Here is a 25,705-nt window from a genome sequence, read left to right as displayed (position 1 = left end):
CAGCACAACTGTTTTCAACATTGATAATAAATTACATTTTAAAAATTACATATAATAAAAACAGTTATTCAAATTATAATAATATTTCACAATATTACTGTGTTTACCGTATTTTAATCAAATGAATGCAGCCTTGCTGAACATAAGCAACTTTTTTTTAAATGAAAAAAACATCTTAATGACCCTCAAACTTTTAAACAGTAGTGTATGTGCATATAGACAACATAAAACAGCTGACAGAGATAGATTTTGGTAGACTTCATTAAACCATTTGTGGTTTGTGTTGATGAAGGGGTATACTTCAGTCCTACTGAGGGGCTGTAGGGGCCAAAAAAGGTTGGGAAACACTGCTCTATCTTTTTTTATCCCTTCATTTTCCTACACTTGCATTTCACAAGCCTTACCCATCTCTTCCAGTTCTGATGTCATGGATTTGGAGCGCAGAGCGATAGCTGGAGTGCTCAGTCTTTTACTCTGCTGTGGGACTGTGTGGAGAGAGAGAGTGTCATGATCATCACCACCATGATTATGCTTCACTGATGTCTTTGCTGTGTGAATTTGTATCTCTTACTTTTCTTTCTGACCCCTTCCTCCATATCAGGATTCCGGGTAACCATGACAACCTTGACCATGAGACTGTTGCCACCTTGCCTGATCATATTGACCACCTGCCTGTGTCCCACCTTAACCACATTCTGACCATTCACCTAGAAAAGAGAAAGAAACAGCATACAGAAAGAGAGAGAGAGAGAGAGAGAGAGAGAGAGAGAGAGAGAGAGAGAGAGAGAGAGAGAGAGAGAGAGACCTTAAGTAATAAGGTAAATTCTAGAGAAACATCAAGTAATGATACAGAGGGAAGAACAGAATACAAGTTCCATGATGCAGATCTGCGGACACCTCGATAAGGAAGTCTCCCATTCGCAGACCAGCTCTCCAAGCCACGCCTCCCTCGTCGACAGACTCAAGGTACTGCAGTGCTGGAAAGGCTGGGGTGGGAGTGAACTCTTCTATAGGGGTCTGAGCTACAAAGAGAGGACATTTATTCAATCAGTCTAGCGTGCTTATCCAAAATGTTTTATTGAGGTTTACAATACATGGACAATTATAAGCAAGGAAAACTATGAATAATGATGAAAGATGTTTTTGTCAAATGTTCTAATTCCAGTTTTGGAATGCAACAGCATAACTCTGTGTCTGTATGTATGTGTGCGTGTGCGTGTGCGTGTGTGTGTGTGTGTGTGTGTGTGTGTGTGTGTGTGTGTGTGTGTGTGTGTGTGTGTGTGTGAGAGAGAGAGAGAGAGAGAGAGAGAGAGAGAGAGAGAGAGAGAGAGAGAGAGAGAGAGAGAGAGAGAGAGAGAGAGAGAGAGAGAGGAAGAACAAAAGTGAATGTGCCCTCTCTTATGCAGTGTGTGAATAATTCAATGACTTTCAGGGGGGTCAACTTATCAAAATAATTTTTGTCAGTACTTTTTGGGGCACAGTCAGTTGTGGTTAATGTCACACACAGCCCAATTGTGTTTTGCCACAACAACCCATCAACTTTAATAATATTAAAATATGTTTTAAATGAAAAATTATGTTTTTTTGATATATGTTTGATATATTGTGCTGATCCTTTTAATGAGTGAATATTTAGTGCACAATGACAAAATTGTGATCTAATTTTGTGGCTAATAAAATGCTGAAACATATTTATATGTAAAAAAAAAAAATATATATATATATATATGCTTTAAAATCCCCCAACCTGATTTTGACTTTCTCTGGAGGGTTCAAGCTTTAAGAAACCCTGCAAAACCCCTACTAAATTGGCCCCCTGCTCTTACCCTTGGCTCCTCTCAGGACAAAGCCAAAACCCTCATTGTCTTTTTTCTGCAGGAGGACTGTCTTCTCCTTGATTATGTAGTCACTAAAAGAAAGAAAGAAAGAAAGAAAGAAAGAAAGAAAGAAAGAAAGAAAGAAAGAAAGAAAGAAAGAAAGAAAGAAAGAAAGAAAGAAAGAAAGAAAGAAAGAAAGAAAGAAAGAAAGAAAGAAAGAAAGAAAGAAAGAAAGAAAGAAAGAAAGAAAGAAAGAAAGAGTAAAGGATAGAGAGATTGCGATAGAAAAGAAGAGAGAAGAGATGGTAAATAATATCTCCACTGCATCAGGAAAACACTTAATTCCTGAACAAGCCATTGAGTGGAGGAGGTAGCAGGGGGAGGGTCAGAGGCCAGACAAAAGCAGAGTACAGTGTATGAACCATAGACTGTAAAAAAAAATGTATAAAAGTATGAATGCATACATTACAGGAGAGCCTGTACTGACTCTTTAAAGGTGAAGTGCTAAAACAGTGGGAAAGCACAGATGTCATTTTTCAGTGGAAAAATACATAAAATATGTATAATGGGTTTGTAGACGTGACATGGCATTTTCACTGTCACACAAGATAAAAATGAATGTAATTAGTATTGTCATCATTTAAAATGCAGAAAATGGTTAAACATTTCTCTGTCTTACATGGACCTGTTGATTTAAAAACTGCTTTGGTATTAGATTTTAAATTTATTGGAACCAAATCTCGAAAAAATGGTGTAACTGTCTCAATAAATTACAACTTTTATAAATTAAAAAAGCATACAAATTTTACAAGTGTCTATTTTAGTAACTGGCTTTAGATTTAATTTAGTAAAATCTTTTTTTTCATCCATATATTTCTAAAAGCGTAGGAACTGGATACATTTTGTCACTGAAAACCATGTCCTCTGGTGTGACACCATATCCTGATTATAATCGGGCAATTCCACTGACAAGTTTAATTAGTTGAAGGACCCCATTCAAGGTCATGTTACTGAAGCCCCCTGTGAAGCACATGATATGTGCACATGGTAAGTTTTGTTCAAATATTTTTTGGAACCACTATAAAAGTGTTACGTTTTGTTGTCCTTTGGTGCGATACGCCTTAATTCTTAATCATTGCTATGGTCACACCATAGGACACATTTCAGTAAAAATGTTTTTAAAAAACAGTGAAAGAACTGACAAAGTTAGAGACCCCTTATATTTTCTCCAACATAATATGTATAATATTTTATGCTTTTATTTGCAGTGATACTGTATGCACAGTTATGTATTATAAATATAAATTAACATTTAAATGTGTTACGTATATATAATATAACAGGGCTCTACTGTGACAAGACCACCAAGTTGCCCAAATCATGAGAGCTGCCATTTCTGTTGCATATGAAAAAACAGAAGCTCAGAAGGTTTACTCGTGAGCCGATTTTGATCACACGACACCATTAGCTAAACTACAGAGCGCTGGGAGATCTAGTGCAAAAGCTTTTAAATTTACCGCATTATAATAATAATAATTCGTTACATATATAGCGCTTTTCTGGGTACTCAAAGCACTTTACATGGGGGGGGGTTCCACTTTACACGTGAACCAGGAGAAACATTGTGCCCTGAACGAACAAGTTATAGAAGGCTTTTCAGAAATCACCAACATTCACCATGGATTTAATGTAGTAGCGCTAACTGTAACCATGGTATTGTGGCAAAGAAATAGTCAAATGTTTTTACATTATTCACTTCAGGGTTCATACAACCTTTTGAGTGTGAAATTCAAGCGCTTTTCATGGACTTTGAAGTGCTTCACACTTTTTCCAGTACTTATATAATAATAAATAATTAATAAATAATTGTATCCAATTTAAATGTTATTTTTAATGTGATGACCAAATATTAACAATATTAAAATTTTCTTTATAAAAATTTGTTTTTTGTTGTTGTTAATAAAAGTTCATTTTATCTGCATCTCAACTGCTTTACTGTCAAATATGCATTTCCAAGAAATAAACATAATATTATTAGCTACTACACTTATTAATGCAAAACAAGTCATTTTGTGATTAAATTATCTTTATGATTAAAAATGATATTGTGTCATGTTTATCAAAACAAAACTGAAAAAAAAACATAGACCCCACTTCATTGATATAGACTTATGTTGAACTTTTTTCTTGTACAAACAGACGCTGTATTAAGCAGTAGGCTACTAAAGTATTGAAAATATCTGAAACGTCTGTGTATTTGACAAATATTGCATTTATTTCACTTCAGCTGTCATAGTATGCAAACACAGCACGAGTGTCACTACGAGAAGCACAAAGTGTCCGACATAATCTCTCCGTTTTTAGCTCCTGCACGCGGCAACTCTCGCCGATCGGTAACATCCAGCCGCAGCCGATGTCGAGCCATAGACTGTAAAAAAATAGCATGAACACGCCTCACGTCTTAAAAAAAAAAAAACAGAATCAATACTGGTAGTTGATTCCTGTCCTGGAGTCGATTCCGAAACTAGGGCTATTGAGAGTCGAGGAATGGACTCTTTTGGAGTCGACTCCCCATCACTAAATATAATACATAGAGTATAAACAAGTTGGTAGCAGTACACTTCCTGCTCATGTAATACTGATAGTTCTGTCCCACTGGTTTCCATTCACAGCAGAGCCCCTCTGACTGACTCCGTGTTCTTGAGTCAACAACTGCACTGCAGTTCAGAACACAATATCCCATCCTTTAGCTCTATGTTCAGGAGACTTATCCAACAGTATTCTCTCATTGCCCGAGGACCAGAGGAGAGGGACCAGGGGGACAGACCAAGTCAATGCAAAACACAATAGCAGGTCAGACGGCACATGGCGATTCTCATTCTCCAAACAGCATAACAAGAACAATTTGGCGGGAAACCAGTCAGCGAGGCTTGATTTGAAGGCTGTCTGAAGTTTATCCATTGGACAAACCTTCACAACATTGTGCCAATCTTGAATGTAGTTCAAACGTCACACAGCAATGGACAGGGCAGGACAAGTCCACTCACATCAATAACACAATCTCACTGTTGTGTAGTTAGGAAAGAGGCTGCAGATCTTCTAAGTGATGTTTACATGTGCAATGGGCACTGCAAGTAATATGTTGGCGGTTGCCTAAGCAACGGACAGAACTAGATATAGGAACTAGCCAGACTAATATGTAGACATGCACAGTGAGTGATACAGTACACACACTTGGCAGCCATATTGAACAGAATTAGTCATACCAATGTTCACCTCGAAGGGATCTCAGCAACACGCCCAAGCATAATGTTTTCAAAAGCAAACCGGATTATGCTGGGCCAAGTACATAACTGGTCACAGCAAGAATATAAAAAAATGGCAAATGCCTGGTTGTTATGTATGAGATCACATCTATTAGGCAAAGGACTGTTTGCTCTGAATAGTAAAAGGTTTGCAGATATTTGCACACATACACACACATATATGTGTGTGTGTGTTTACATTAAGACAAACAATCTACCACAAATATATATATGTACACTCACCGGCCACTTTATTAGGTACCCCATGCTAGTAACGGGTTGGACCCCCTTTTGCCTTCAGAACTGCCTCAATTCTTCGTGGCATAGATTCAACAAGGTGCTGGAAGCATTCCTCAGGGAGTTTGGTCCATATTGACATGATGGCATCACACAGTTGCCGCAGATTTGTCGGCTGCACATCCATGATGCGAATCTCCCGTTCCACCACATCCCAAAGATGCTCTATTGGGTTGAGATCTGGTGACTGTGGAGGCCATTTTAGTACAGTGAACTCATTGTCATGTTCAAGAAACCAATTTGAAATGATTAGAGCTTTGTGACATGGTGGAAGTAGCCATCAGAGGATGGGTACATGGTGGCCATAAAGGGATGGACATGGTCAGAAACAATGCTCAGGTAGGCCGTGGCATTTAAACGATGCCCAATTGGCACTAAGGGGCCTAAAGTGTGCCAGGAAAACATCCCCCACACCATTACACCACCACCACCAGCCTGCACAGTGGTAACAAGGCATGATGGTTCCATGTTCTCATTCTGTTTACGCCAAATTCTGACTCTAACATCTGAATGTCTCAACAGAAATCGAGACTCATCAGACCAGGCAACACTTTTCCAGTCTTCAACTGTTCAATTTTGGTGAGCTCTTGCAAATTGTAGCCTCTTTTTCCTATTTGTAGTGGAGATGAGTGGTACCCGGTGGAGTCTTCTGCTGTTGTAGCCCATCCGCCTCAAGGTTGTGCGTGTTGTGGCTTCACAAATGCTTTGCTGCATACCTCGGTTGTAACGAGTGGTTATTTCAGTCACTGTTGCCCTTCTATCAGCTCGAACCAGTCTGGCCATTCTCCTCTGACCTCTGGCATCAACAAGGCATTTCCACCCACAGAACTGCCGCTCACTGGATGTTTTTTCTTTTTCGGACCATTCTCTGTAAACCCTAGAGATGGTTGTGCGTGAAAATCCCAGTAGATTAGCAGTTTCTGAAATACTCAGACCAGCCCTTCTGGCACCAACAATCATGCCACGTTCAAAGTCACTCAAATCACCTTTCTTCCCCATACTGATGCTCGGTTTGAACTGCAGGAGATTGTCTTGACCATGTCTACATGCCTAAATGCACTGAGTTGCCGCCATGTGATTGGCTGCTTAGAAATTAAGTGTTAACGAGCAGTTGGACAGGTGTACATAATAAAGTGGCCGGTGAGTGTATATATATATATATATATATATATATATATTTAAAAAACAGTTATATGTGCAAGTAAATAAATAGACAGCCATTTTAATTTTGGTGGTGGGGCCAGTGAAAGCAAGATAGATGTGTTTATCCAGTGGCGTGATTGCTGATGAGCGACACCTGCGCGACGCACCGGTCTCGTATCTCTCACGGAGGAGCGGAAGATCAAGAGAGGACAGGCCTGGACCGCTCGCCACAGTCATTATATACCTCACTTTCATTCAGTCACTGGTCTGATATATCTGTGAATGTGTGAAGTCAGTAGTCAGTTATGCTGCTGATACTAGGATGGTATAGGTTTCAGTGATTTAGAGGAGTCAGTTATTGTGTTAGTGAGTCAGTATGGTTGTTTGTCCAACAGTGTATCTGTCCATGAGTCATATGGCCAGTGATTTCATGAATCATGTGCTGGAGCTCTGATAAATGGCATCAGAAATACTTCCTTCATGCTATACAGCTCCAAACTTGCTGCAGGTGTATACATATATTATCATGTACAGGCACATATAATTAGTAAATGCACTGAACATGTGAGCGTAATGTATTTAACTCACTCTCCTAAAATGCCCTTGGCTGACCTGGGTTGAAAACAACGGAAGTTCATATGGCTTGAATTGTGTTGTTATATTTTAAAGTGCCCCTATTATGCGATTTTAAAGGTTCCTAATTTTGCTTAGGAGGTCTCCTACAAAAGGTTTACATGCATCAAAAGTAAAAAAAAACACTTTAATTTTCTCATAATAAACATTGCACATCACCACATTATTCAACGATCCTCAAACAACTCGTGGATTAATCAATCTCTCTAAATCCCTCCGTTCCGCGACCCTGCTCTGCTCCGATTGGCCAGATGGCTCAGTCTGTTGTGATTCCAGAAGGTCGGAAGCAGACGCTATCACCATAACTGATTTCAGCTCAGGAGGCTTCCTCAGTCCTCAGCGATTCTACACACTGTAAAGACAGTAATGATGACGTCGATTTTACAATATCAATCTGAGAGCGAGTCCAATGATAATACATTGGAAGAACTAGTTATTCAACCCGAACCTCCATCGCAAGGACGACTTAAGCAGGACGTTTCTCAGTCATACGCTACTCAGTTTGAGGTACATTATGAGATGTTGCAACTATCCTCACCATTAGCATTAACAAGAGTATGTCCATCAACAATGCATATTTCAAATTTATTGTGGTGCACATGAGGGAACTGTATCAATAACAGCGCATATGTTTGCCCAGCACTAGCATGAATGACTGATCTAACAAACGTTTTAAAACAAATCTTGCTCCATCCTTTATCTTTACTCAAAGTATTAAGAACGACAGACAATCTGCATTAATAGGCAGTTTTGGGTAATAGAGGCCCACGGCTGATTAGCAGAAGTATTCCAGTAAGACAGTAAAAACATGAATTTGCCGGAAACTTACACAATATAAAACACAAAACAACGAATTTTGAACAACCGGTAGAAAATATATACATCAATAATTATTCATACTTCCAGGATGTGATTCTGAGGATCTAGCTGGTCCAAATAAACTGGGTACTGACTCATATTTCAAGAGTAAGCGTATCAATATCAAGCCTCAGTATCAAAAGTAGCAGTCGGTATGTGGTGTGACCAACAGCTGCTTAGTGCATCTCATCCTCATGGACTGCAGCAGATTTGCAAGTTCACACGTCTGGGGCAACACATGGTTACACGTGGTTTGGCACTGCAAGGACGATCAGCTGTCCTTCCTGTCTCCCCGTAGCACTGTCTTACATTACGGACATTGCAGGTTATTGCTCAGTTTACTGCACATCTGCAGTCCGCATGCCTCTTGCAGCAGGTCTATAGCATGTTCATGCAGCATTTCAGGGACCCTGGGTATCTTCCTCATGGTGTTTTTCAGAGACAGTAGAAAGGTCTCTCTACTGCCCTGCAACTGTGTAACTTATTGTAACTGTGACCTCAATTGTCTACTACTGCATGTAAACTGATATGGCCGGTTTCACAGACAAGGCTTAGGCCTAGTCCCAGACTAAAATGCATGTTTGAGCTGTTTTAACTGAAAGCAACTTGCACTGGTATATCTTAAAATATGTCAGTGCCATTGTTTAGTCTCAAGATGCACATCAGTAATGTTTTTTTTTCTAAGGCACGTTTAAAAAGCTACTTATTAAATGCCCTAATTGAACTAAAACCTAATCCTGGTTTAATCTAAACCCTGTCTGTGAAATCAGGCTTTAGTGTCTGTTCCACAGGTGCATGTGCAATAATTGTTTATGGTTCATTGAACACGCATGAAAAACATTGTTTAAACCCTTTCCAATAAAGATCTGTAAAGCTTATTTGGATTCAATTATTTATTGGATTATTTGGAAAAATGATCTTTAAAATACAGTATCCTGAAGGGATGTTTCTTTTTTGCTGACTTTAAATACTGTAGTATCACGTAAAAGTGCCACTTTGCAGCCAGATTATCTGTCTTGCATGTTTCCTTGCAATGCAACCCTGTGTGAATGCTCGTGTGTGTCCAGTGCCAATCAGGTGCTGCTGAAATATTGTTTCAACTGTACCATACTGTACCCACATGCTGATAGCCACACTGTACACAAGCTCAGCCCTCAACCCACTCCATCTGTTCATTTCTCTCTCTCTCTCTCTCTCTCTCTCTCTCTCTCTCTCTCTCTCTCTCTCTCTCTCTCTCTCTCTCTCTCTCTCTCTCTCTCTCTCTCTCTCTCTCTCTCTCTCTCTCTCTCTCCTCTCTCTCTCCTTGAATGCTTCTGAACTCCAGTCTCCATCTAAAAGCCTAATGTAAAATCTTTCAGTGAACCTCTTAAAGAACACGAACCTGAGGCCAGGGGTCGCTCATATCTCCCTGTGAACTCGTTCAGTTTCTCCTCTGTGTGTCACCTCCTACCCTGCTTTCTATCTCAGTCCTCTCTTCTCTCCAATAGTCCGTCCGCACTCCTCCTCACATATCTTCCATCGCGCCTGCACAGAGGGATGCCAATGGTGGCCATTCTCCATATCACCCACTCGTCCCTCCCCAGATCGAAAACAAGCCAGGAATGAATAGATGTGCAGAAAGTGATGGTCTCGCTTCAAGTTGGCATACCCTTTTTAAAGTTACAGACATCTCACAACCCACTGAACCTCTCTGCCACACACATCTCGCCATCCTCTCTCTCTCTTCTCTCTTTGGGCATTAAGTTCTCCTATGAAGTGATACAGACACAGTTAATATAGTGGCCGCATCTGTAACTACTGAAGCCTACACAATCTCAATGTACAACTAAGACGTTACACAATCTTCATGGTGACAAAACAACACTTGCAAACCATATTGCAGGCATCGTAAACACCACATGATGAAGAACGGTTGTCTTTGTTGAACTTTGGGAGTTTTAACCAAAGACAAGTCTAATAAGAGCCACCACATGATAACATCAATGAACATAGCACAAAAAAATGCACACACGCAGCAGGGGTTACGCAAAAGTCCCCTCGTGAACAATCATTCTTAATTCCTGGAATGTACACATGCAAATCACACACACAGTGTGCATGATCACACACACAGTAGAAAACCCAACAGCATCAATCCCTTCCATTGAAGCTGGAACTCCTCTAAATCAGCAGCTAATAGAGACCAGCACATTCTCTCTCCATCCCAAACACACACGCGCACACAGAAACACACCGGTTTAGCATTCTGTCCATCAGAGCAGCGGTCTATCTAGCTGGAGGCAGACATTGTTTTCTGCGGCCGTTAACAGAGAGACAGAAGCTGCGATTCACACAGACACACACACACACACACACACACACGCACAAGCATGCATGCAGCAGTGGAGATGCGTTACGCTGGCTAATGCGCTCGCTCTTCCGCACATATACGCACACGTCCGAACGTGCGCACACACGCACGCATTGCAACACATCCCTGCCTGTCGATCCACTCCATCACTCCGGCTCATTCCTTGCACACATGCGGCGCTCTCTCAAGCCCACCTCCCTCCCTCCCAGCCGTGAGAAAAACATGAAAACAGCCAGTACCTGTAAATGAACCAGACGCTGCGATTCATAGGGCCTAGCGACGGCCAGGACGACGAGAGGGAGAGGGAGAGAGAGAGATCCTCCTCTCCGCATCCTCCCATCGCCATTTCCCCCCCCTCCTCCTCCTCCTCCTCCACCTCCACCTCCTCCTGCTGCTCCTCTTCCAGCCAGAGAACAGCGAGCGAGAGCCGCGCGAGGGGAGGAGAGGAGGAGAGAGAGACGGAGAGAGTGAGAACGAGGGCCTAGCTCTCCCAACCCTTTCATACTTAAGACGGAGAGAGAGAGAGCGAGAGAGAGAGAGAGAGAGAGAGAGAGAGAGAGAGAGAGAGAGAGAGAGAGAGAGAGAGAGAGAGAGAGAGAGAGAGAGCGATGGTTCACTGTGACTGCGACAGAGGAGGAGGGAGAGTGAGCGAGGCAAGGAGGGAGGGAGGGCGAGATAGAGGGACAGAGAGAATGTGTGCTTGGAAGACATGGTTTAGCATGAAAGAGGACAGAAATGATGTAATTTGATGAAGGGACACAGAGAGTGAGAGAGAGAGGAGCTTGAGGTGACTGAGTTTGTTTGCTGATTAGCTAATGCATGCATTAAATGTAAAGGATGCTAAGGGGCCGTTCACACAGGACACATTTTTTGCATTTTAATAAAGCTTGGAATGAAACGCAGGTGCCTCGAGAAGCATTTTTCGTCATTGCACCTCAAAAACGCAACAACACTCAGGGCGTGAGATGCTGAAAAAACCCCGCATGTAACGGTCAAAGGCGTCCTGCTATGTAGGGAAAAAACGGCACATGCCAAAAACGTGCATACGCACACCAGCTGCCTGCAGTATAGGAGGGTCAAACCGTTGGGAAGGTGCAATTGAAATGCCAAGCACCAGTTTCACCAGGGTAAGATACCCGTCACACACACACACACATCTGTCTCTCTTTTACTCCTTCTCATGTACACATCTGCCTCTTCCTCTCTTCTTCAGCAGCCGTGTGAGTTGAACAGAGCGATGTTTCTATCACTGCCTCCACTAGTCACCGTTTACCCATTCATAAAACTGGCAGCAGCGTTTGAGAGGTAGAGAGAGACAGGAAACGAACAAGAGAGAAAGAGAGAGATAGAGCACTCTCTAGTGCTCTTGTCGGGTAGCCGTAGAGCACTACAGCTCTGAACCAACATCCGCTTATTACATCATCAATATCACAAGCTTCTGAATGAACATTTGTTTTTTTATTTCACAGGTGGATTTTTCAAAGACATTCCCTGTGGCCACACCTGATTCACAATCTTTGGATTTATTGTACACTGATTGACATGTAATACAGCAGTCTGTTTTCTAGTTATATTTTCAAATGTTATATATTTCTGTGATGGCAAAGCTGAATTTTCAGCATCATTACTCCAGTCTTCAGTGTCACTTGATCCTTCAGAAATCATTATAATATGCTGTTTCGGTGCTCAAGAAACAGTTCTTATTACTATCAATGTTGAATAATCTTTTGTAACATTATACATGTTTAGTAACACTATAAATGAAACAGTATAAAGAAATCTTTTGTAACATTATAAATATTTTTACTTTCACTTATGATCAATTTAATGCATCTTTGCTGAATTAAAGTATGAATTTCTTCTTAAAAATTCTTGCTGACCCCAAATCTTTAGTTTATATTGTTATATGCTTTATGTTAACAAACAGTATCTTCATTATATTTGTCAAAAATATCACCTGTAAGTATGCTTTGTAATAGTAATTGTCTTGTCTCTTGTTTTGAAACCAAGTCTTAAAAATACCTTTCTATTTACATAACATTTACATTTTAAAGAGATTAAGATCATGTCTTGGCAAAACATTAACAATACAAAAATACTTTTGTTTATAAACATATTATTTTCTATTTGATTAAAAGCCACAAAATTCAAAACTACTGCAATAAATAACTGAGTAATAGGACTGAAGTTACATTCCAAAATGTTTTCTAAAAGCATTAATGAAATAAGTTACTGTAAAACCTTCAAGAATGAAAGGCATTGTCTAATTAAGATGTTAACCTTTAAATGTATAAAAGAACACAAAACGTTTTTTTGTGCAGAGTTAAGCATGACTGATTTATAATAATAATTGAATAAAATAATTCACATGATTACATAAAATGAATTAACTGTCAAAACGTCATTGGTGTGTTAATGAGCTCATGTTTGTAATGGTCCGAGAGTCTCTCATGTTAATCAGGCTAATAAGACGACTATGGGTCAGCGACATTAGCCACGCATGCTACTATTGGTGAGTAATCACTGTCACACAGGCAATAAGAGTAAGAGACATTAATAATAATCTCACTGGACAGAGCCAAGTGGATCTGTTTACTTACACTAGTACCTGTTTATCTCTAACTCTTCTTACTGGCTCTTAAGTGTATGTGGGTATTGCTCTTTTTTGTGGTGTATTTTTCGTCCTTCTCTAAACTTGTTGCTCTGTTCCTGTCTCTGCACCGTGGCAGATGTACACACTTCCACACCCATCTGCTTCCTCTTCTGCCTTCTGTCCATCTGACCTTTGTTCCTTCCTCTTCCTCTGCTTGTCCTCCCACACCTATCACACTCTGTCCCTTTCTGCCTTTTCTTCTCTCCCCCCATACAATGAAAGTGAATGTTGACCATGGTTATCAAGCCAGATTTTCAGTGAATCATGACTGCTTTTCACACAAATACAAAATTCTGTCATGAAACTCTAGATGGCGCAGACTGATAGGTCCTTGACTTAACCTGCTTGCAATCACATCATTCTCTAGGCACAGCTGATTGGTTCCTGTTGTATCAATAGCCAACGAGCTTGCTGCTCAACCTTCAAATACTTGGTCAGCATTTGCTGTAGCAGTGCAGCACGCTTTCAGAAACCCTCCACCTTCCCCAGCTCCACCTAGATCTGCTACGGATAATACATGTATGCTATTTTGTACTATATTGTACAGCAGCAGCACTTGCTCACAGCAGCGTGTCGTGTATGTACTGGCAGTAGCAAGTGACAAGTCCCGTACTTGCTCTGCAGAAGCAGCAGCAATAGCCAACAGCAGCATTGTCATATCCATGTAAGGCTAGAAGCGTACGCTGCTATTTTGAACCAATAATCCAAACAAAAAGCAGTTGAAGGATGACGTGCATAATTCAGTTATTTATCTGACTCCAATATAATTAATCTGACTCCATTAAAGTTGTTGTTATTCTTTAACCTATTATTCTTTAAAGCTTAAATGCTTAGAACTGATAAAACATAGGATTTAACTTGAATGCTTAGATAACAAAAGTTACGATCACTTTAGCTTTCAACATTATCAGTGTAAAAGATTATCAGTGTAAAAGGAAAGATTTTTAAAGCCTTTAAAGCAGGCAAAGTTATTTATTATGTAACATGTTTAAATACACAGACAGTAGACTGGAACAAAATCCTGTATAGAAAAACAGCTGTAACAAATAATGCACTGCTGTGCAGGAGAGGGCGTAAAAGCCTCTCTTGTAGTTTGAGGTTACGGTGTGCAAGAGTGGCAGGGTTAAAGCCTTTCTCCCCGATCAACAGTTATCTTTCCTTCTTATACCCTGAGCAAAGCATTGTTAAACATGAGAGGAATACCAACACCAAAGCCAACTGACAGGAAACCAAAAGATATGGCAAATGATTGGTGATCAAGAGGGGGAGAAGAACATTAACATTCTCCTTAATGCATGTTTAAGCAATTGTGCCTAGATTGTACATAAGGATAGGCCTACTCTCTATTAAGTTCACCATGTTTCAGTTCAGTTTATAAGCTGTCAGACTAAACAAGACAGTTATATGTTAGAACACACAAGTAGATAAATAGTAGTAGAAAGCACATGTGTCCTGTGAAGCAAATGGTACAGATGTGCCATTGAGGTGTAATCGGCTCAATGAGTGTCCCCAACAGTCCTCAACAGCATATTGATGAAGAAGCCCTTGCAATAAACAGGCATTAGCATACTGTGATGAAGAAGGCCATTGTGCCACGTTTAATTCACATGTATAGCCTACCTTTAAAGGGATTTCTGAAGTACTAGGGCAGTAAAGAGTTTTCTCATATTCGCTCAGCCTTACCATGCCATCCATTACCATGCCAAACACTCAGAGAGTTGTCATGACAGAAATCTTATATGGCATCAGATGACTTTGAAAATAGTGCACATTTAATGGAGTTTTGTAGCTTGACAGCCCCTGGAGCAGTAGTTTTCAATATTTTGGACTCCACAACATTATTCAAAGAGCCGACACTTCTATTTTCTGCAAACAAAACTGCAGGATCTAAGAAGTTTTAAGAGCTTGTTCTTCAGGGTTCCCAGTATTTTAAACCCATGAATTTTCATGATTTTTCCAGTTGGTTTATGATTTATTGAATAAAGATTAAGACTAATGATTCTTAAAAAATAATCATTTGTACTTGCAATTTCTACCCGATCAAATATTTTAGGTATTTTGAATATTAAAATATTTTTTGGTTAAATTTATGTCACATTTCCAGGTCAAGAAATCACACTTTTGAAATTAGGCTACTCATATATCCAGGTTTTCAAGACTGTGGGAATCCTGGTTCATCAAAGAACGCAAACAATTGGTTAGTAGGTGAATTCAAATCCAAAGTATCTTGATTTTTAGTTGTTTTAGCTGATTTTACTGCAAGTTTTGTCCTATTTTAAATCATTTTAAGTCATATTGAGGCCCATTTAAAGGTTAGCTGATGTCCTTTAGTGGACCCTGGCCCCATATTGAGAACCACTGCCCTACACTGAAAACAAAACGGAACATTTAAATTAACTGGTTTTATCCAAGTCAAAAACATTAATAAATATCGCCGAATCAACCAAAATACCTACCTAAAAAAACTGTTTTGGGATTAAATCAGGAAGCAATATCTCTTTAACGTAACAATTTTAGGTTACCACTTTTTACAGTGTAGAGTCCCCATTCACTTCCAAATGTAAATGGAAACAACATGATGGCGAATACATAATGACAGAATCATCATTTTAGTGTGAACTGTCCATTTAAAACCAAACACACAATGTACCCACCGGACAACGCAAACACAAGAAGGTAGAGAAAGACCCCTCCCCCTACCCTTGTCACCTCCCCCTCCTTTAACAATGTCTGTAAACAAAGCGGAACCTATGAATGCAGGAGGAGAGGGAGCGAGGGAATCGAAAAAGAGGGAAACACAGCCGCGCATCTCCATCGCTCAGGAGGAAAACGGTCAGGGATGAGAGAACCGGGAAGAGAGAGAGACATGAACTAGAAGAGAAAGAGTAAGCTAAAGGGGAGAGAAAGCAAAAACTCACATCATCTCTGTCAGAGCCTCTTTCGTTGGATGTCGATGTTGGTCCTCTTTGCCCTCCCCCTCCGTCTCCCTCTGCCTCCTTCGCTCTCTACGGCATTGCTGGATCCACAATCTACTGCCTTATTCTTCCTCTTTCTACAACTCTCACACTCTTTCTATCCTCCAGCATGGTACATGGTACTACACCACATCGCTGTTCATTCAGAGCATGTGTGTGATGAAGAGAGTGAGAGAGAGAGAAGGAGAGAAAGAGCGAGAGTGAGCTAAAGAGAGGGAGAAGCAGCAGGAATAGAGGGGGTAAGGAAGTGTGGATAGTGGCAGAAGGCGTATGTGTGCCTGTACAGTACAGTATGTATTTGTACACGTGTTCTTAATGCCAGAAAACTTGCTGGCACATTTTTAGTGAAGACCGCACAGGAATCATTTGGTGAACTTTTACCTAAAATAATAATGTACGTCCTTGACCCTATTTCACAGATCACTGTCCTATAAAGAGATCACGTGCGTTGGAAAGGGAAAAAGAGAGTGCTGCAGGGCGCTCAGGGACAAGGGCGCTGGAATTGTGACACAAATGAGTGTGCACGGACCGAAAGAAGACAAGGAGCAGAGAAGGATGATGCAGAGTAGGTTCAGATTAATTTACCAATATAAATTGTGTTCATTGTTCATTGATAATACATGAACTAATATTAACCTTAAAATGTATTAAATGTATAAGTAGACATTTTGTAGAATATGTAGAAACATAAATCCAGATTAATAAATGCTGTAAAAGTATGTATACACTTAGGGTCCCCTTGCATGTTAAAAAGACTTAGGTGCCAAAAAGTTGATAGTTGTCAATAGTTGCAAGATGCTTCTGCATCCATTCATTCATCCATATATATATCTCTCTATCCCTCTATAGTGCCCTTCATAGTCTGACCTCCAGATGGAGTCACCACAGGGGTGGGAGGGTGATGGAGAGAAAATGAAAGAGTGCAGGGGGTGAGTAAAATGGGAGGAATTAAAAGAGAGAGAGGGAGCGCAAGGGAGAGTGAAAGCGGGATGAAGGGAGTGAGGAATCCAAAAATAGAGGGGTGAAAAAATACTTAGAAACAGAAAACAGAGTAAAGAGTATCAATGTGTGTGTTAGTGTATTTCCACATGTGCGCGAATGGGAGCAAGTGCGTGTGACCGGCGAGATTCCGAGAATAAATAATAATGTGTGACTTATAATGTGTATATTGGCAAGTAAATAATTTGCTGTGCTTGTATTGTGTTGTATTACAGGCTGCTGGGATGAGGTGAGTGTGAGCTCTCTCCATGACTGGGACAGAATGACATCACATGAAGCAGCTTTGTTTACTGTGAGGCGCTAATGAAAAGAGCTCAGTGGTGTTAATTTACCAGCACGCGGCTCACAGACAGCTAGACAGACTGAGAGAGAGAATGAGATTACAATATGGTCATCAAAAAACAGATATTACAGTCTTCGGTTTCATGGGGCTGTCATTTAAATACAAAGGGGCTGGGACAATATTTTTAGACCCACCCTACTGCCCCAGGCTACAACATAAAGGACTTCAGTGACTCCCCTCGTTTTCCCAAGCCCCTGAAGATGGCCCTGAGTAGATGACAAATTTTATGAGAACCATGCTACAAAAGTAGATTACTCATGACTTGGGGGCTATTCACACAGAACCAGTTTTTGTGAAGTGGAATGAAAAAAAAAAGTCTAAACACGATTTTAAAAGCTGAACTTCTTTTAACTTGAGCTGCATCGTTAAACGCTGGAAAAGACGCAAGATGCAAGCGCAATGGTCAAAAATCATTACGGGCACATTTATATATACACTCATTTTCCAGGTCAAAATATCTAAAACAAAAACTTTAGATATATTTAGAATTCTTTAAATATATATATATATTTAGTGTAAAAAAAAAAACACCTAGAGAGACTGGTTTCCCCCAAGGTTTTTTTTCCCTCCATTCTGTCACCTGATGGAGTTTTGGTTCCTTGCCACTGTTGCCTTTGCTTTTTGGCTTGCTTAGTTGGGGACACTTAATATTCAACAATATTACTGATCTGCCTGCATTGACATTATGTTATGAGAGAACTGAACTGAGCTGGACGATGACATCATTGTTTTCTCCAGAGAGGCTATATATGTATGTAAATTAACTAAATTAATAACCTTTTTACAACAAAAATGAACCATCACTGAACTTACTTAAGCTGGACTATGACACTATTTTCTTCTAGATCTGCTACAACCGAAACAAACTTTGTTGCATTATTTCATATTTTCCTGTAAAGCTGCTTTGAAACAATCTGTTTTGTAAAAAACGCTATAAATATGAGATGGGAGGACAAAATGTATTTCAATGCTTCTGTGTTCTTTTGCAAAACTTTTGCGTTCTCCAAAGACACTTTGCATTTGCTCACAATACCTTTGCCTTCCCTTGCAAAGAATGCACAAATTTGGCGAATGAACGCAAAGTTTCTTTGGGGATTGCAAACATTTTGGGAGCCAATGCAAAGATAAAAAAAAAAAAAAAAAAAAAAAACAATTCCTCCCATTTCATACTTTTTCCATCACCTTTTCCAGTCCCTTTAGGGGCTCTATATATTAAAGACTTATTTAAAATGATAAAATTTAACTTATTTAAAAATATTTTTTTTAGTTGTGGATCTTAAATGGATAGTAACATAAAAGAACATAAATCTGATTTTTGGGAATATATTTTGAGAAATGCCTCAGTGTTTATTTTCATAGAATGGAAGTCAATGGTCACCCAAACTGTTTGGTACCTAACATTCTTCAAAACATCTTATTTGGTGTTCCGCAGAAGAAAGAAAGTTAAGGTTTGTAACAAAATAAGGTAGTGTGAACATACTGTATGTCCTCTTTTTCCTGGAAATGTCTATCTGGCCAGGATTTGGCTTTGTTTTGATATTGGCATGCTCTCCACAGCCTTCATACATTCTATGGACGTGTCTACATTGCTTTGACCGTTCTCTGAAGATCTCAAGTTCTCGCATGCCACAATTGTTCAATTATGTACAACGCCTGCACACTATTGGTCAAACCACTTTCAGTCATTACCCTCAGCAAGAGTAAGGCTGGTTTCACATATTACATACACTCATCTCGTATTAACAGATTACAGCCTTCATACTAGGAGAATGAGTTGTGCTATGCCACACTTTAACCACTTCAATGACTACAGCACAACAACTAGATGTAAAGTAGTTTTTTTTTTTTTACAGAATATCTCAACAATCTGTAACCTGTAATTCAGATTTAATCGAGAATTACAAATCAATGCATTTATCGCTTTACACTAAATATACTTCATGAATTATGCTGTACTTAAACCATTGAAGTGACACATATCCCATTCTTCAATGTCAACCTCAGCTATTTAATTCTGAAATTAATTTAACATAACAGACTTGCATCTTATTTCTGAAACAGGCTTCACAGACCGCAAACATTGCGATGCATGAATCACATGCTGGCATCTCCATGCCTGTCAGTCTATCAGTCACTCACACTCACAGCAGTGCGAGAAAAGGCGCCAAGGCCTCCTCAGGTGAGTCGATGCCAACGGCAGCAGTTCAGAAGAACCGACAGAAAACTCTCCACGTGCACAAAAGAAACTCATTCAAACACATGAGACATGCGTGTAAATAATAAAGAATGCACATCTCTTTAGATTGTTGACAGTTGAGAGAAAAGAATCTCTAGGTTTGGACATTTCTTAACGGCAAAATTTCTTTTGACCACCAATTTTTGTATTTCATACTGTATTTTATGCTTTAGTGAGTATTTTATGCCAGACCACTAGCTAAACCAGGATAAACTACCTCTAAACTGGTCTTCTCACCAGAAAGTCCTTCATTACAACATGTCAGCAAAGCACCGACATAAAAATAGTAAAATTGTTCTTACCTGGGCGCGTCAAAGCTGTCGTAGTACCCAACGGTGTAATGTCGGAAGAGTCGCTTGGCTCTCTCACTGCGGCTCTCTGAAAGACGCAAACACAACCGCATCCACATCATCACGAGTTTGTGTGTATGAGGGTCTAACTACAGCATGACAAGAAAATATATGTCCGACTTGAAGTTTCCCGCTCTGACAGAGCGTGGTGGCCCAAACCACGGCGAGTTTAGCCAGCGTGAAATGGCACAATCGGCCTCTCTCACACTCCAGGAGTGCTGTAAACTATTAATAGTCATCATAGCTGCTCTCCCTCACAAGTCTGACATCACAACTTCACAGAGAAGCTGTGGCAGTCCGACTGTCCTACAACTACATCTGGGACAATCAAAATGACAGCTCCGAGTGTAGCGTGGATGTCTTTGATTCTTATAACGTGCGTGTAATGTGTGTGCGTGTGAGAGAGGAGTCTCACCTGAACGAGACTCCAGGCTGCGGTGAGCCACCTCCTCCACGCAATCAGAAGGGAACCAGCCGGTGCGCCCTCGAACCGTCCCCTCCCAGTAGCCTCCTTCACCCACGCTCAGCACTGAGAGAATCAAAAGAGAAACAACAGTGTGTGCGTGTGTGAGCAGTAAACATACGAACAGTGTACAGCCACAAATATACAGCATATAGACCAGAAGCGTCATGACCAAGAAACAGGCAAAAAATGTTTACAGAAATCACTCATTTAAGAGTCTACGTTTGTTCTGTCCAATTGAGTTTCCACCGATTATTTACTTTAAACTTTATGGCTTTTTCGGTTCATGACTTTTTTCCAGTCATTTTTTCATACATAGCTGTAAGCATATTTCACATCCTTTTTGACCATTAGTTTCCATGACTTTTGCATGACTGTTCCATACAGAACATGTTGGGCAGAATTTCTATTTTTGTCAGACACAGTTTTTGAAATTAGTTCAACCAAAAATGAAAATTCTGTCAATAATTACTCACCCTCATGTTGTTCCAAACCAGTAAGACTTTCGTTCGCAACACAAATGAAGATCTTTTTGATAAAATCTGATAGCTTTCTGTCCCTCTTTGGGGGACAGCTACAGCTACACAACTGACACTTTGACGCTTCAAAAAGTTCATAAAGAGATTGTAAAACTAATCCATATGACTTGAGCGGTTTAGTCCAAAATGTCTGAAGAGACTCGATCGCTTTACAGTATATGATGAACAGATTTAATTAAGGCTTTTATTCACATATAAACATTTATCAACTCACACATCAGTTGTGGTAAACAGAACCACGTGCAAGAACCAATGAGGTAGCACGTTTGAGCTCCGCAAGAGTTTTGTTCTTGTGCGTCAAAAGCAGGTTGAGTTCAGCTTCTGTTTATGTTCAATGATCAATGTTTATATGTGAGTAAAAGTCTAAATTCAATCTGTTCATCATATAAAGTGATCGAGTCTTTTCAGAAAATTTTGATTAAACCGTTTGTTTAAAATATTCATATGAATTAGTTTCTCTTTACAATCTCTTTATGAACTTTTTGAAGCATCAAAGTTTTAGTTGCATAGCTGTCAATGGAGGGACAGAAATCTCTCAGATTTTATCAAAAAGATCTTCATTTGTGTTCTGAAGATGAATGAAAATCTTATGGGTTTGGAACAACATGAGGGTGAGTAATTAATGACAGAATTCCCCCCTATTTGGGTGAACTAACCCTTTAGTATATTTAAACAATTATATGTATGTGTCTAAAATGATTAGAGATTTAATTCTAGCTCAATGATGGATTTGGCTTTCTGAGCCAGAGAAATTTATATCCATAGATTTACATTCCTATTTATACTACTGTTCAAAATCTTGGGGTCTGTAAATCTTTTTTTTTTTTTTAAAGAAGTCTCTTATGCTCACAAAGGCTGCATTTATTTGATCATAAATACAGTAAAAACAGTAATACATAGGTGCATGATGCCCCTGATAAACACTCACTGAAACACACACACATTAAATCACAAATCACATGCAAAGTCACCATCATTTAAGAGTTTACTAATGTATGATGGGACATGCATATATGCAAGCTATGGTGACAGATCTAAACATGACACACACACACACACACAAACTTGCATGCAAGTTGACATTTCTCACAAACAGACATATACTGACATACCAACACATATCACCAGAATACATACACAGACAACGTTTATCCACACCTGTGAAAAACATACAGAAACAAACGCACACTTAATGGCACTCTTGTCGACAGACAGTATATCATTGCTCCTGTCCACAAAGAGTCACACACACACATTCACCTTTGACTTTGTCTCCCTTGTTGAAGCTGATCTCACGGTCCCCCTGGGCCGAGTGCGAGCGGGTGGCCACAAACACACGGCCAGGCACGGCACTGTAGAGACGCCGCCGCTGCCCGCTTGCAGTGCCCTGACTACTGATGGAGCCCGCCCTGTACAAAGGCACACATATCAGACAACAGGGTTAACATTCTTTTTATGCACATTTATTATTACCGGCTCTACTCAGTCCGGTGTCCGTCTTTATATAGAAATGAAGATGTGAATATTGATGACGATTTAGGCATAGAATTCACTAAATGACAAGCTATAACCCTTGTACTTTTTTACTCTCTCACCCTTGTCTTCCACGCGTTTGCCGGCTCCGATCGTCTCTGTCACCTGTTCGGCCACGGGATGGGGAACGGGTTCGTGCTCCACGGGGACTGCTGGAACTACGCAAGGTGCCGCCATGCTTTAGACCCTGACAGATAAACATAAATACAAGGAGAAGTAGAGTAACAATGCAAGTTTCTGCAATGCAAAAATCTATGGGTATTTTGTGCAAATCAACAGAGTAAAACAATACTGTACACACAGTGTCAAACAAAATATCTCAAGGTTTGGCTGGTTAGTATGGCCCAGTTAGTCCCTTAACTCCCATTGAGATGAACAGGAATGCTAATGAATAGCTTTAATGAATTTAAATGTATAATTTTCACATTTTTACACATTTTTAATATGTATTTATTAAAAAAATACTTTATATTCTAATTATATACTACCATTCAAAAGTTGAATGGTAGTGTACATATACACACATTTTGGTGGGGGGAAAACACACACACACACACAAATGACCTGCACAGAGACAATGTTCGATCCAGCAGCATTGGGAAAGGCGATCCAGTCTGGTACGTTCATGCTGTTGTCACTGTTGGCCCGCAAGAAGGGGTGAGGATGGGGCAATCCAAGAGTACGTGAACTCTCCCTCCTCTGGGGGGCGTACTTCGGAGACTCCAAAAAGGGAACTGACATCAAATTAGGAGAGAAATAGTAATACAGAGAGAGAAGAGATGCAAAAAGAGACAGAAGTACACTCCAATTGCCCCGATACTGTCCTGCGAAATAGACTTCATAATATATGCACGTGTCATCTGTGTTTGATGACGTTGCAAAGCATTACAAATGAAGTGAACTTCAACATTTCCCCTGCTGAGTGTATTAGGAGCAGTGAACACTGCTTAGGGACTGTGTGAATCGCTACACAGCTAAAGAGAGACAAAAGTATCAAGCTCCAAATGTCACACAGTTTGCAGGGCAAACCAATTATATGACACAGAATAAAAATACAGGCACAACCAAAATAAATCTCCGCTCCTTACCTACGTCTGATTCTCGATGGTTTTTAATGATTTCTCCCAGCTCAAAATGGCCAGACATCACAGCCACCTAGAAAAGAAGTTCACACACGCTTAATATTTGCATCTGTGAATGATGCACAGTGACGCAAGGCTTGGGAATAACATAATATTAAACAAACACACACACGCATCCACTTTCCTCCATATTAAACACAAACGCATGATCACAGTCACAGCTGGGTCTGTGGAGATGGCTGAGGTTAAGTAAAACTATTTTGGCTCGCTGCAGCTTCACTCCACCTGGGACTCGCATAGCATACAAAAATGCTTTACGATAACACTCTACAAACTACAAAACAGCAAGAGAAATGTGTCAATTCTGTGCCACTAGCAACACCAGATGGAAGTGCAAAAATAAAAACTGTGTTTACAAGCACAACAAAACATCACATTTTAAAACCTTGATCATAAAGACTCCAATAAAGAGTTTTTTTCTCCAGTTTTGCCATCAAACAGACACGTGCACTAAATAAGCCGACAGAATTATGATGACATTTACATCATCTTGCACATTATAAGTATTATTATTATGCTCACGTAGAGTCATCTCTGCATATTTAACAGGAACAGAAGGATGTATTTAATATCCAAAAAAATACATTCGTCACATTCAAGTTAACTTTAAGTATATAAACAGTATCAGGCTGGAAGAGTGTTTGTTGGTGTTCGGTTTTCTTTAATTACTTGGTTTAAGCTGTTAATAATATGCAGAGCGTTTAAAAACAAACCCAAACAATAACGTGCAAGTGACAGTCTAATAATTACCTGGAAGGGGGTCTGCCCACTGTTATTCTTTGTGTCCTTATTGGCTCCTCGATACAACAGAATTCGGACACAGCTCTCCTAAAAGTAGAATTAGCCAATAACAGCCACAAGACATTGAAGACATCTGATGCAGGCCATAACATATACAGTAGTAAGAACTATTCATAAAAGTTTAGCACCGCAGTAAATATATCACTTGTACACAAAATAATAATATCTTTACAGGGACCTTTAAAGCATCACTAGAAAAACCATGCTACCAGCTTTACCAGTTAGTGAAAAGCATATCTTTAATTTTGAGGATGAAGAGCATGGCACCAAACCAGCAGTAACAAGCAGAAACCAGCCTGAAAATTCATGCTGGTGTAAGATGGACATTTTTTAGATTTTAATATTTGTCTTGATTTTTGTGCCTAGACCAGCAGTTATACCTTGTTATATAATGCACATATGTGCAGGGCAGTGTTTCCTGAGGCATTCTGGGATGAGGAATCCGCACCATAAAAAAGTAGGTGCTCCAAGTGTTGAGAGTTCCCATTTTGACAAGCCTGGAGAGAGGGAGAGAGAGAGAGAGAAAAGGGAAAGGAAATAGGATGGATAAAGAACAGCAAAGGATCCACAGGATCGTTCAGAGAGGAGGAAGGAAAAAAGAGAAGTGGATAGGAAGAGTCAGAAACAGTCATTTGACATGAAGGAAGAAGAGGGAGAGAAGAATAGATTTTATACATTGTCAGAACAGACACCTTTGCTAATTAACACCGCAGTGAATGTGTGAGTGAGAGGAAGAGAACGAAAGAATCAAAATAGATATGGAAATGCACACATGCACAAAGAGAGGACAAAGACTCAGCAGAGATTCTCAACCAGTGGTACTTGAAAGAAATTCGAAATTGTCTCTGTTGCCTATACCTATGTTTGTATTATGTTTATATTTTATTTAAATGCGTCAAATTTACAGTGAATTATACTTTTTTAGCTTTGATGATTATTAAATTTGAAGACTGCAAATGACTTTACTTTTGTTAAACATTTACTCTGGATTTCATTCAAATACCCCATAAGGACTTTCTCTGAGAAAGTTTCTGAATGATTTCCCCCTGAACTTGAATGGCAAAAAAAAGCTTAGGTGACTTTTTAAAAGGAGCAGTCTGTTTTTCACCCACTGTACTACTGTATTAAAGTAGTTTAAAAGTTATTGTAATAATACCCATAATAATATTGAAACTTAAATGCTAAATGAAATCTAATATAATATGAGTCAAAAGGAACATGTTTCTCTTGTTAGTCTCTGTGAAACAGTACTTGAGTCTTACAAACGA

At 39.7% G+C, this 25,705-nt stretch overlaps 1 protein-coding gene across 6 annotated transcripts in view; it reads right to left on the bottom strand.

Moving 5' to 3' along the window:
- shank1 (SH3 and multiple ankyrin repeat domains 1) overlaps positions 1-25,705 on the bottom strand; it is a 153,888-nt gene that overhangs the window by 19,150 nt on the left and 109,033 nt on the right. For all 6 annotated transcript variants that reach the window (XM_056264052.1, XM_056264056.1, XM_056264057.1 and 3 more), the window contains 12 exons: positions 24,818-24,934; positions 24,387-24,464; positions 23,583-23,649; positions 23,059-23,228; positions 22,557-22,681; positions 22,222-22,370; positions 20,375-20,488; positions 19,912-19,987; positions 1,827-1,909; positions 898-1,022; positions 572-707; positions 396-485 (listed from right to left, as the gene is read on the bottom strand). In XM_056264052.1, coding sequence (XP_056120027.1) covers positions 396-485; positions 572-707; positions 898-1,022; positions 1,827-1,909; positions 19,912-19,987; positions 20,375-20,488; positions 22,222-22,370; positions 22,557-22,681; positions 23,059-23,228; positions 23,583-23,649; positions 24,387-24,464; positions 24,818-24,934 — 1,330 coding nt within the window. The remainder of the gene's footprint in view (positions 1-395; positions 486-571; positions 708-897; positions 1,023-1,826; positions 1,910-19,911; positions 19,988-20,374; positions 20,489-22,221; positions 22,371-22,556; positions 22,682-23,058; positions 23,229-23,582; positions 23,650-24,386; positions 24,465-24,817; positions 24,935-25,705) is intronic.

Source organism: Rhinichthys klamathensis, unplaced genomic scaffold (assembly GCF_029890125.1).
Source record: "Rhinichthys klamathensis goyatoka isolate OS25496 unplaced genomic scaffold, OSU_Roscu_1.1 h1tg000213l_1, whole genome shotgun sequence".
NCBI lineage: Eukaryota > Metazoa > Chordata > Actinopteri > Cypriniformes > Leuciscidae > Rhinichthys > Rhinichthys klamathensis.
The sequence above is the reverse complement of the archived record's forward strand: the minus strand, read 5'-3'. Positions and strand labels throughout refer to the sequence as shown.